This window comes from Cnephaeus nilssonii, assembly GCF_951640355.1.
Source record: "Cnephaeus nilssonii genome assembly, chromosome: 5".
In the NCBI taxonomy this organism is placed as follows: domain Eukaryota; kingdom Metazoa; phylum Chordata; class Mammalia; order Chiroptera; family Vespertilionidae; genus Cnephaeus; species Cnephaeus nilssonii.
The window spans coordinates 30,205,391-30,218,553 of NC_137076.1; the positions used below are offsets into that span (position 1 = coordinate 30,205,391).

Genomic DNA, 13,163 nt, shown 5'->3' on the forward strand with positions numbered 1-13,163 from the left:
ATTAGATGACACAGGCTTGAAACAATACTTGGTAAATAGTAAGTGCTTAATGAATGCTTGAAAGGAATATTATCCTGCCAAATTATCCTCCAGAGCGTCGATTTATACCTCATCAGCTTGGAGGTCACCCCAGGTATCCTCCTAACATCCCAATCTGATCATGCCCTTCCCCTGCTCAAAGCCCTTCCGTGGTTCCCCATCGCCCTAAGGTAATGTCCCAGATTTGCTAATCTCGTTGTGGTCACAATTTTTAGCATCTGGAATTACTTTTTCTTGCAGAGGTGAGTATTTTTATTTTCTTGTCCACCACGCTCCTTGATGGAGGCCTTGGGAGGGACAAGGCCTGGCACACATTGTGCACGTTATCAGGAAAGGACGTCTGTAATCTGGCCCCTATCATCTCTGCATCTGTGTCTTTGCCCAGTGCTGCAGCCGTAGCCAACTGTCCAACCACCACAGCAGCTCAAGCCTGTGAGCCTTGGCCCACGCTGTTCCTCCCACCCAAAAACCCTGCTAGGCAGACTCAGACTCGTCCTTCCAGCTCGTACCCCAGCTGGGCCTTGTTCTCTCTGTGGGTGCTAGAGCAAGGCACTCCATGTCTCTGAGCCTCAGTTTCCTCAACCATAAAATGGGATGAATTACCAATAAGAGACATGGTTTTGCAAAGTATTTGGCAGGATATTAAGTAGCTCATTAAATCGAGTGGTTAGTATGACTCCCATCAATTTCAAGAGGCTCAGCTTGGGTGTGGCTATCCCCAATATTCATACCCCCATCCAAGACCCTCCCCTGGAGCCCCATGTCCTCACCTCAAGTGTCAGGATTTTTTTTTTTTTTTTTTTGAGGCCTCCACTGGAGTGGGGCAGGAGCCAAAGCCACATCATCTCTCTGGTCTCATCTCCTTCAGTCATCACTTCCTCAGGGCACTTCTGGGTCCTTGGCTACAGGTTCAACTGGGGACTTCTCCCTCAACATTCCAATCCAAAATCTATTGTATAACAGTGCTGACAAGGGTGCAGAGGAACTGGGACCCGCATACACTGCTGGTGGGCATACAAAATGGGACAGTTGTCATGGAAAATGGTTGGGTGGTTCCTCAAAGAGCGAAACATAGAATTACCACATGACCCAACAATTCTGCTCATAAATATCTATCCAAGAGAACTGAAACAGGTGTTCAAACAAAAACTTACACATGTATCGTGGAACTATTTACAACAGCCCAAAGGTGGCAACAATCCAAATGTCCATTGATGGGTGAATGGATGCTCAAGATGTGGTCAATAATATTCAGTAATATTCCACACTGAAATACTGCTCAGCTGTGAAAAAGAAAAAGGCGCTGGCATTCAATAGATGAACCTTGAACACGTGATGCTCAGTGAGAGAAGCCAGACACAAAAGGCCTCATACTGTGATTCCATTTATGTGAAATGTCCAGAGCAGGCACATCCAGAGATAATGAATTAGTGGTTGCCAGGGGCTTGGGAATGACTGCTAAGGGAGATGAAATTGCTTTTGGGGTGCTGGAATGATCTGGAATTAGAGGTGATGGCTGTAAAATCTTGTGAATATACTGAATGCCACTGAATTGTACACTTTAAAATGATAAAAATGGTGAATTTTATGTTATGTGAATTTTACCCCAATTAAAAAAAAAAGGTGTTGTATAGTCCTGGCTGGTGTTGCTAAGTGGTTAGAGCATTGGTCCGAGCACTGAAGGGTCATGGGTTTGATTCCCAGTCAAGGGCACATACGTGGGTTGCAGGTTCGATTCCTGGTCCCAGTTGGGGTATGTGTGGGAGGCAAGCAATCGATATGTCTGTCACATCAATGTTTCTCTCCCGCTCCCTTCCTCCCTCTAAAAATAAGCAATGGAAAAAATGCCCTTGAATGAGAATTAACAAAACAAAAAAAGTGTGTTGTATAGAGTCTCCTCTCCTGGGCTGCCTCTGTGAGGGCAGAGACCAAAGCCATCTGGTCACTGCTGTGTCCGCAGTGGCCAGCAAAGAGACAGAGGTGCAGTGGGTGTTCAGGAAACATGTGTGGGCTGACTGAATGAATGTGGGAATCAAGAGACATAGGCACCTGCTCTTCCTGAGAAAGAACTTCATTTCCTCAAATTCTGGATGGAGCAGATGAAATCCTAGCTATGGGAACTTCAGACTTGCCTTCTTAGATTATCTCCTCCTTCATCTCCCAACTCTAAATCTGAATTTTTCTCTAACCCGGGAACTCCATGGGGCCAGATGCACTTGGTCTTTATTGACGCGAAAGGGCAAATAAGGAGGACTCAGTCCTTTAGCAAGTAAAACTTTTATTAAATAAACTTTCAGTTTTTCCAGACCAAAGAGAGGTGTTTTGGACATAAAGATGATGCTTGTAGCTTCTCACCTGAAACACACCACAGTGACAAGGACCTCTCCAGCCACAAAATTCATCAACCCAGAGTTTCTCCTAAGTCCTTTTCTTGCCGTGTGTGTGTGTGTGTGTGTGTGTGTGTGTGTTTGTTTCCAAAAGTTGGTTTGCAAGTTGAAACTTCATGAAATTACTAGTAGCAGAAATAAAGTACATTGTACAAATCATGTAGATCTTCGGTGTGGAGTATAAAAATGGTATTTACAGCCAGTAAACATGGATCAGGACACACACCACTGCACGCCAGGCCTGGCGGGAGCTTGGTGGGCACCAGAGACGCAGATGAGGCCCCCTCTTGGCCCCTGAGCACACGCTTGCACACGCAGACGCACGGGATACAGGCACACTAGAGAATGTCTTGGAACAATTATCAAACTCTGGAATATCGAAACAAGTTGGTCCGAAGATTTTTTTTTCTTTTCCTTTTTTTTTTTTTTTTTTTTACTATGTGTTTTTCTTTTCTTTTTTTTTTTCTTTTCTGGGTTGGTCAACACATTTTGGTAGAAACAAAAGGGGATGCTGTGGGTTTTTTTTTTTTTTCCAAAAACTATTTTTCTTGAGCTTATTAAGTTCTCTGGTACCTCGTTTGGCAATAGGCTCCACTGGACGACCAAACGAACTTGACTCTGTGCTTCAAGGTGGGTTTCCATGGTTTGGGTAGGTATGCAGAGGCACCCCACAGGATCTCCCTCCCAGCCCCAGCTAGGAAACAAAAATCCATTGCTTGATTCCCCCCACCCCCATTTTTCTTCTCTTTTCTTCTTTGTACCTGCTCAGAAAGATCAACATTAAAAAAAATTCTTTGAAGAGGTATCTTCGGCAAAGGGGTGCTTGGCCAGTGCAGGTTGGGCTTGTCCAACGAGCGTGGCAATCTTGGTTATGAGACCGTGAATTCCAGGCTGGTGATCCGAAGGCAGGGAGGGCTGGCTGCCTGCCCTTGGGAGGGGTAGGAGGGGAGGGGCTCCCACCGACCCCATCTACCCCTGACAGAAAGCTAAGGGCTATTGGTCACATGAGTAAGGCTATGACTGGGGGGAAAGGGCTGGGGGAGGCCAGGGGCTCTCTTTTGTGCTGGGGAAGGCGGGGCCCTGGGACAAGGGAGGGAAGTTCGGGGTCCCGGAAGCTGCAGCTAGGACCAGGGACACTCAAGCCGGCTGAGCCCATAGGCCCGAGAGAATCGTCGGTGGCAGCGGCCAAAAGTCCTGGAGGTATATCGGTTGGCTGATGACTCCCAGTGCTTCTCTGGCACCCTGGTCTGACAATACAGCCGGGAGGTGAGGAGACACGGGGCTGTCCGGCCAGCCTCAGCCCTTCTTATGTCCCTGCTGAGTGACCAGCCTCGGGTCACCTTCTCTTGGGTGGAAGGAAGTCAGAAAAGTTTGGTCCCATGATCTACACTCAAAAAATATATATACTGTCTATAGCTCTCTCTATATATATGCATATATATATATAGAAAAAGTGGTGATTTCGTTTGGGGAAGCCACCAAGGTGTGGGGAGTGAGGAGGCAGGAACTCTCCCAGGAGGACGTGGTGGACTCCTCAGCCCCGCCCTCCCCGGCAGCGCTTCACATTTTGGGAAGAGGGCTAAGGGGAGACAGGAGAGGAGAGGGAGGGCTGGTGTCCAAACTCGGTTGTAATTTACGGAAAAGTCCTGGATCAGGTGGAAGCGGGGGAAACCCTCCTGGGGTGGAAGGCCCCTCACCTGGTGGAGAAGGGAGGGCGTTAGGGAGCTCTGAGCCGGGCACAAAGGCAAAGGACCTCCCCTCCCATCCACCCCCTTGCCCTGGCCAGGCTGAGGTCTAGACCCCAAGATTCCTCATCTTTTCATAAAGAGTCCACTTTGGAGTTTGGAGGCTGACCAACTGGCTTGGAACAGAGTTAGGGTAACCAAGTGTGTGTCCTTACCTGGCAACTTGGGACAAAAATTCCTGTTCATTTGTGTCTCCTCTCCCCTGCTGCCTGCCACTGGAGCACCAGGAAGACAGTTTCTCCCCTCCCCCGCCCACCCCCAAGTTTATGTTCATTCCAAGCTGTGTCCCTCAACACTGGAAACAGTGCCTAGCGCATAGTAGGTGCTCAGGAAAGATGTGCTATCCCAGCATGTTAAAAGTGTGTGGGTCGCCTGTGAGTTGGTTTCAAAACGTGGCAGGTTTCCAAATGTGAGCTCCAAGATGCAGGACTCTGACTGCACACCCTCAAATCTGTGGGTGCTGACCTGACAGGGTCTGGAAGTTACCACCATCCCCTAACTGAACACCCACTTTGCGCCAGACCCCAGGCAAGGCTCTCTGAAGACGACGGCAATGGTGATTAAAAAAGAAAAACAACAGGAATTATCAAGAACTTTACAGGTGGTGGGTCCTGGGCTCAACTGGGAAAACACTGCATCCCCTGTGTGAGTCCTCCCTTCTGCCTCTAGGGGAGGTGTTTTTATGAGCCCATTTCACAGATGAGGCTCATGGGAGCTTGAGGTCAGTAGTTAGTTTCCTCATTGATCCCTTAGGCTCACTATTCATTCCCCAAAAAAGGTGATTAGTTGATAAAATTGTTTGCTCTGTCAAATCAAAATACACTCTTGGGGATTTGTTTGTTTGGGGGGACATTTTTTCTGGCATTGGGGGGGGGGGCGCAAAAGCCCACCTTCCCATCAACTCTTGGATATACCAAATAGAGGAGCTGAGAGAGGGGCCCAGCTGGGAGTCATAGGACAGGAGAGAAGCCCCTCCCCACGACATTCCCCACCCCATTCCCAACCGGGCCCCTCAGGCAAATTTCTATTCATCCTTCAAAGCTTTCTCCAGGGATTCCGGAACCACCCTTGGTGAGCACTGACTTCCTCCACTTCCCCAACCCAATCCTACCCTCCACGACAGGGATTGGGAGTGTCTTCATCCAGCTCTGTCCCTAACAATCCAACCTGGGGGCCCGGGTAGCAACCTCAAACGCCTCGCCACACTCCCACCCCCAGGCGGGAGAGGGTTTGGAGAATAGGGAGGGTGCAGAAAACACAGAGCAGGGTTGGGCGGGTGGGGCCGCCAGGCGGCTCACCTGGGCCAAGCCCACAGCCTCCGGGCGGCTGTGGGCGTGGTCAGTAGGGGTGTCCCGGATCTTTGGGCCGCTTCAGCTGCACTTTCAGCCTCTTCATGCCAATCTGAAAGCCGTTCATGGCCTGGATGGCAGTCTGCGCGCTGGCCGGGTTGTCAAAGCTCACGAAGCCTGCAGAGACCGGGGTGGACCCGCGATGGTGGGCAACGTGGGCGTCTTCCACTCGGCTTCCCGGCTCGTGGGGTCCTAGGGGCGGGGTGTGCGCTCGCAGGGGCAGGCAGCCGGAGGAGGTGGCAGGGCTTGCCAGAGGACACACAGCATCCCTGCCTGGTTCTGACCCCCCTGGACTGCTTGCCTCTGGGGATGGGGCACTCATTCCTTACCTGGGGTTTGCTCTGCGGAGACTTCCTATGTGGAGTTGGGACAGGTGGGATCTACCCCTGGGGGTCCAGGTTCTCCCTCCCACCAGGATGCCTGCCTCCTTCTGGGCCCTGATGCTAGCTAGCCCTTTGCCTCCTCTGAGACCTCTATTCATCTGGGATCTTGTCTGTCCTTCTGACTGTGTGTGTGCTTTTGTCTGTTGTCTCTTTTTCCATCTCTCCCTCCTGCTCTCTTTGTCTCTGTCAGTCTCTCTACTCCTAGTTTCCCCCAAGACCATCAGAAATACTTAAGCCTCCCCCTCCTTAAACTGCCACCAGCCCAAACTCCCTCCATCTGCCAGCTCAAGGCTGCCTGGCCCTACTCCTGCCCTCACTTCTTGGTCATCACAGGGGACCATGTGCACCCCACAGAGGCCAGGGGCCCTCCAGGGGGAGGGAACCACACAAGCATTTGGAGATGAGGTCACCTGAGCTCTTGTGAAAGGCCGAGTGGAAGGTCAGACAGAGAGATTGGGGACTCAGGGTTGAAGGGTCTTGCTGAGGCCCATGGGGAGCAATGGGGGAATTTAGAGTTGAGGGATTAACATCATTGTATTTATCTCCTCCAAGTCCCCTCATTATATAGATGAGAAAACTGAGGCTCAGAGAACGCATATGACCCCCCTGATTGTTGAAAGTGACTGAGCAGGTTTTCCTCCCGAAATTTCCTCTTCCTTCTGGACACAGGTTACAGAAAAGGGGGCTTGGGCACTAGTGGGAGTCCCGTACTTGCTGTGTGACTTCAAGTGTGTCACCTGACCATTTCATTCCTCTTTTCTCCCTCAGTAAATTGGGACAATTCTTCCCTTTTATGGTTGGATACTGAGTATATACAGAAGGCACTTAATAAACAGTGAAGAATTAGCTCTTCAAAGAGGACAGGGTGGGGTTACCAGTCCAGACTTTGTAGTCAAACAGACTAGTTTTAATCTAGGTTCTGCCTCTTTGCAGCTGTGTGACTTTGAACAAGTGTCAGTGCCTCTTTGAGCCCTAATTTTCTGTTTCTGGGGACAAAGAAGTCCTCCCTAAAGTTCAAGGCCCTTCATGATCTGTCCCTGTTTCCCACCTGCCCTTACCTCCTCCCCTCTCTCCCCATCATTCACTCTGTTCCATCCACACAGGCCTCCTCACTGTTCCTCCAAGCCCCAGGGCCTTTGCACATGCTGTTGTCTCTTCCTAGAACACACTTCCTACAGATTTCCCCATGCTAGCTCATCATCAGTCAGCTCTATTTTTCTTCATACTATTTATAATTCCCTGGCCTATATCCTAAGATTCCTTATTTCCATCTCCTCCCCCTAAATCTGTGCTTTCTAATTTGGTAGCCACTGGCTCTTGTGGTTATTTTAATTTAAATTAATTTAAATTAAATACAATTAAACACTTAGTCCTTTGGTCACACTGGGCACATTTCAAGTGCTTGGTAGCCACATGGGGCTGATGGCTCAGACAGACTGGATGTAGAACATTTCCATCATCAAAGGAAGCTCTGTCGGACAGTGCAGGAAGACTGTGAGCCTTCTCAGGGTAGGGTTTTGTAGGCTTCCTTCACTGCTATGTGCCCAGTGCCAAGCACAGAACCTGGCACATAGCAGGGACACAATATATGTATTTGTTGAATGAATGAATGAATGAATGAACGAGTGAGTCTTAGAAAGAATGCATGGCGAGTGTCCAATAAACAGTAGGTGCTTAATAAGTGTTCACTCTGATTATGAATGTGATTCTTTTTAAAAAAATGTGATTCTTTTGGACTAGGCTTGTCTCAGGGATGACCAACCTCTCCCACCCCACCCCCATCCCCCGTTCCAGGACCAGGGGCATGGGACAGGCTGCCAGCAGGAAGGGGCACCCTCCACACGTACTCACCAAAACATTTGCTCTGGTTGGTGGCCCGATCCATAAACACCTTGGAGGAGATGATATTGCCGAAGGGCAGGAACATCTGCGTCAGCTCCGTGTCTCCAAACTCCTGGGGGAGGTGGTAGATAAACAGGTTACAGCCTTCGGGACCTGCAGGTGGGGGAGAGAAAGACATAAAGCCCCCAAGGAGAGGAGGCGGAGCCCCCCCGGGGGAGGGGCGGGTCTGGACCCACACCTGGGCACCTCCAGCTGTCAGGAGAGAGGTGCCCCATGATACGCAGAAAGAAGGGATGTGGAAATGGGGGGTAAGGAGAAAGGGCATACTGATCCCTGCTCTATAATCCTACAGACACTCCAAAGCTCTGATAGTCCTCAAGCTCCAGATAATTTACAAAATTCTGATGATTCTTAGCCCTCTGCCCAAACCAAGATAAATAACAGGAACTCCAAAATCCAGGAAAATCCCTAAACCTCAAACTCCAGATTATTTACAAAAGTCAGGTTAACTACGTGTAGATATATGAAAACTATAATCTATCTTTTCAATTATTCTGTAAGTCTAAAACTGGTCCTGAAATAAACTGGTTCTGTTTTTTTTAAAGTACGATGATTGCCCTGGCCAGTGTGGCTCAGTTGGTTGGAACGTCATGACGTGCACTGGAAGGTCTTGGGTTCAATTCCTGGTCAGGGCCTCTGATTGGGGCATGTACAGGAGGCAACTGATTGATGTATCTCTCACATCCATGTTTCTCTCTCTCTCTCACTCTCTCCCTCTAAAATCCATTTAAAAAAATAGTAATAGCCCTAGCTGGTTTAGCTCAGTGGATAGAACATCGGCCCTCGGAGTGAAGGGTCCTGGGTTTGATTCCGGTCAAGGGCATGTACCTTGGTTGCAGGCTCGATCCCTGGCCCCAGTCAGGTCACATGCAGGAGGCAGCCACTGGATGTGTCTCCCTTACATCGATGTTTCTCTCTCTGTTTCTCCTCCTCCCTTCTACTCTCTCTAAAAATCAATGGAAAAAATATCCTCGGATGAGGATTAACGAAACAAAAAAAAGGCAATAAAAGTCGGATGATCACAGAATAAAACAAGACAAGTATTCTCTGATCCCAAAACCCAAATATCCAGATATATTTTCCAAAAGCCTTGGATAATTCTCCTAAGTTTGGGTAATTTCCAAAACTCAGATGATGCAAAAATAAAATCAAGTAAACTAAAAAGAGACCTCTCCAGTCCTGAATCCCAGATATCCTGAAACCACAAATAATTTTTTAAAATATGTTTTTATTGATTTTAGAGAGGAAGGGAGAGGGAGAGATTGAAACATCAATAATGAGAGAGAATCATTGATCAGCTGCCTCCTTCATGCCCCACACTGGGGATTGAGCCTGCAACCCAGGCATATGCCTGACAGAGAATCTAACCTCAACCATCTGGTTCATAGGCTGACGCTCAACCACTGACCCACACTGGCTGGGCTCCCACAAATAATTTTAAAATGGTAGACTATACCAACCAGAAATATTTTAATTAATTAATTTATTTATTTTTGTTAATCCTTGCCTAAGGATTTTTCCATTGATTTTTAGAGAGAGTGGAAGGTAGGGAAGGGGGGGGGGGAGAGAGAGAGAGAGAGAGAGGGAGAGAGAGAGAGAGAGAGAAACATTAATGTGAGAGACACATCGATTGGTTGCCTCCCCCACAAGGCCAGACCAGGGCCTGGGATTGACTTGCAATCCAGGTATGTGCCCTTGATCGGGATTCAAACCAGAGACCCTTTGATGCGTGGGCGGACACTACCACTGAGCCACACTGGCCAGAGCAGAAATATTTTTTAAAACATGGCTAATCCTCAAAATCATCTCTTCTCCATAAAATCCCCAGTGCATGGTTTATATACAAACTATAAATAATACCATTTAAAAACCTGATTAACTTGGGGTGGTGAACACACAATACAATATACAGATGATATTTCATAGAATTGTTCACCTGAAACCTATATAATTTTATTAACCAATGTCACCCCAATAAATTCAATAAAAAAGAAAATAAATAAAAATCTGATTATCTGAAGCCAAACCTGCTCCCATGCTCCCCAAAACAAAGAAAGTGATCAAACTACCAAGAATTGCTCTTACCCTCCCAATGAATATTCCCCACCTCAGAAAATACAAAATCCAAGACCACACAATCACATCCACCCCCTACCTTTCTGATTAGGACCACAGTTCTGCTATAATGCTTGCTTTTATTTATTTATTGTTTGCATTTTTATTTAAAATTATTATCTAAATCTTTATTGTTGAAAGATATGTCCCCTTTTGTCCCCCACCGATCCCCCACCCCCTCCAGCCCACTCCCATCCCCCACCCCAGGCCCTCACCACCCCATTGTCTGCGTCCATGGGTTATGCATATATGCATACAAGGTCTTTGGTTGTATAAAATGCAAGTGTGTTCCAATGTGACTGATATGTTACGGAACAATTTTGAGCATAACACAAATTCTGTGTTTGCTTAGAGGCTCTCTCATCTCCAGGAAACACTAGGTGAATGCAGAAACCTGGGCCCAGGTGAACCGAGCCTCATGAGAAAACAAAATTCGAGCTCGCACACGAGGCTCTAACACCTACCAACTTCCTCCGCTCCCCAGTGTGTTAGGAGCCATACCTGTCCCCACCTGAGGCTACGCCTGTCTCATTTCAGACAACCCAGTTTCCACCAGTTCACTGGACCTCCGGGAGCAGCCCTTCCCATGCCACTTCCACGTGCACATTTCAGCTCTTTCCCAAGACGAAGTGCCACCACATTTATTGTAGTATCACGTATTTCTTAGCCATCTAACGTTGATAAAACTGTGTTACCGGTTTTATTAGGGTCCTATCTTTTTTTTTATTGACATGTCTGCGGGCCAGGCTCCGAGCTTCCCTTGCCATGGGGAGTGAGTGACCTGGGCTTTCCTGGTTTGTCGCTTTTGCCCAGCCTCCCCCGCCCCCCACTAGCACCATCTGGATTAAAGACAGAGGGTCTCCCCGGGGATGAGCGGTCACTGCCTACTTGCACCTCTTGGCACCAATAGCCGCCTGTGTTAGAGATGAGGAAACTGAGGCACAGGGTAGTGAGGTACCTTCCTTTTGTCACAAGCCAGAACTGGGTGGATCTGAATTCCAGTTGTCCGACTCCAGAATCTAACTCTGGCATCCCTCGACTTGACTGGGGAGGCTCCAGTTTAGCCGACATACCGCACCCCCTCTTCCCAACCTCAAAAGGAGTTTCCTCTCCGAAAGTTCAGGGGATCATTCAGGTTTGGAGAGGGCACCTCTCTGCCTACGGGGTCGAGCTAGCATGGTTCGGAGAGGGGGATTCAGAGGCCCCCCCCCTAAACTCCCAGGGGCGGCACAGGACTTGAACCCAGGCCTCTCCGCCCCTGGGCCGAGTTCTCAGCCGCGCGGTTCCCAGCGGCCCGGCCAGGGGTGGGTCCTGCTGGTGATGGGGGCGGTCAGAGGGCGGGGCTGGCGCCCGCAGGAGGTCGCGGCCCCCTCACCTTCTCGCTGCTGCTGCTGCTGCAGGAGCGGCGGCGGCTGCGGGATGCTGTGCGCGATGGGCGCGATGGCCGCGGTAGGGTACATGGCTGCGGAGACCCGGAGCGGAAGCCGCGTGAGGCCGGCGGGCGCCCGGCGCGAGCGGGGCGCGGCTAGTTCTAGGGGCGGGGCCTAGGCTGAGGGCGGGGCCAACAGCGGGTCTTGGGAAGGAGGCGTGGCGGGGCCACAACGAAGAGGGTGGGGCCCAGGCAACAGAGCAGCCCGGACTTGAGAGGCGGGGACACGGTTAGGGGCGGGGCCAAGGCCGACCTCAGGCCGGATCTGAGGGGCGGGACCAGCAGGGCAAAGAGCTGGGATTGGGCCACGGCTAGAAGTAGGAAGAAAGACGAAGGGCCGAGCCCAGGGGGCGGGGCTTCTGCGGGGCGGGGCTTCTTGCGGGGCAGGCCGGCGTGCCTCCCTACCTGTGTACTGCTGGACTCCGGAGAAGGCAGGATGGAGGGTCTCAGCCATGGTCGGGCTCTGAGCTGCGGGCAGACGGAGGGGCTGAGTGGGGCGCGAGCCACATAAGACTTCTGTCCACCCCCAATTCTTAAGAGCGGAAAAGAGAGCAACAGACATCCGCCCCAGCTTCACCTCTGCGTAAACAGTGTACAGGGATGCTTCCCATTTTACAGGTGGAGAAACTGAGGCTCAGAGAGGTGAAGTAACTGGCACAGGGCCACTTAGATAGGAAATGGCAGAAGCCGAACTGGAATCCAGGTTTCTGGGACTCCAGAGAGGTTGACACATGACTCCCATCTCTCTCTCCCACCCTCCTGGCCCTCTCGCTCCTTCCTTCCATTCTCTATATTCTCCAGGACTCCAGGACTCTGCTCCAGACCACCACTCACCCCCATCACTTCCTCTCTCGTTCCCTACACCTCATTCATCAGTCACCCCATGGACCTTTATGTGGCTATGACCTTCCAACTGGCCCTAGTGGAGGAGTGAGCTGAGAGTTTGTCCAGGCCACCAGAGCTGGTGAATCAAGAAAATTCAGCCAAAACATTCCGTTTGAATGGAGAGGGGTTGCTAGAGGATGGAATAGTGTGTGTGTGGGTGTGTGTGACTGTAAAGGGGTGGCATAAATGAATTACTTTGTAAAGCTGGAACAGTTCTGCATCTTGATTGTGGTGGTGGTTACATGAATCTATACCTGTAATAAAATGGTATAGAAACACACACACACACACACACACACACACACACACACGTGCATGTAAAAAGCAGTGAAACCTGAATAAGCTCTCCTACTCCAGTTGAGTTCATTGTACACACCAATGTCAGTTTCCTGGTTTTGACAATGCTCCTGTGATTATCTATGATGTTAGCATTGGAGGAAGCTGGGTGAGGGGTACACGGGACTTCTTTGTATTATTTTGTTAATTTGTCCTGTTAGCCTCAATCATTTCAAAATAAAACCCCCTCTTTAATGGTGTAAACACAGATGACTTATTTCACTTCAGCAAAGTGTTGGAACATGTTTGCCTTGAAATCATGGTATAGTGGGAAAGGTGGGACCTCTGTTTCATGAGGGCAGAGCCCAGCTCACATCAGTGCATGGTCATATTGAGTGGATGAATGAGTGAGTGAATGAATGAATCCTGGTACTGATATCTTCCCAAATAGTAACAATTAATAATTAAGATTGATGGTGCCATTCTTAGTACTAGGTGATGTGTTAATCATTTTTCATACTGATTTCATTGTCAATGCAACCTCATGAGGTGACTGACGTTAATCTGCCCCATTTCACAGATGAGCAAACTGAAACTCAGAGACTTAAAGGAATAACCCAAGGGCCACCAAACCGGGATACGAACCCAGAAAT

The 13,163-nt window shown here is 49.4% G+C and overlaps 1 protein-coding gene across 1 annotated transcript in view; it reads right to left on the reverse strand.

Moving 5' to 3' along the window:
- Nucleotides 1-2,284: 2,284 nt before the first annotated feature.
- CELF5 (CUGBP Elav-like family member 5) overlaps nucleotides 2,285-13,163 on the reverse strand; it is a gene marked incomplete at its 5' end in the record, with an annotated part of 44,029 nt that continues 33,150 nt past the window's right edge. The window contains 5 exons of the mRNA XM_079770137.1: nucleotides 2,285-4,123; nucleotides 5,470-5,712; nucleotides 7,755-7,898; nucleotides 11,296-11,382; nucleotides 11,755-11,817. Coding sequence (XP_079626263.1) covers nucleotides 5,510-5,712; nucleotides 7,755-7,898; nucleotides 11,296-11,382; nucleotides 11,755-11,817 — 497 coding nt within the window. The 3' untranslated portion in view covers nucleotides 2,285-4,123; nucleotides 5,470-5,509. The remainder of the gene's footprint in view (nucleotides 4,124-5,469; nucleotides 5,713-7,754; nucleotides 7,899-11,295; nucleotides 11,383-11,754; nucleotides 11,818-13,163) is intronic.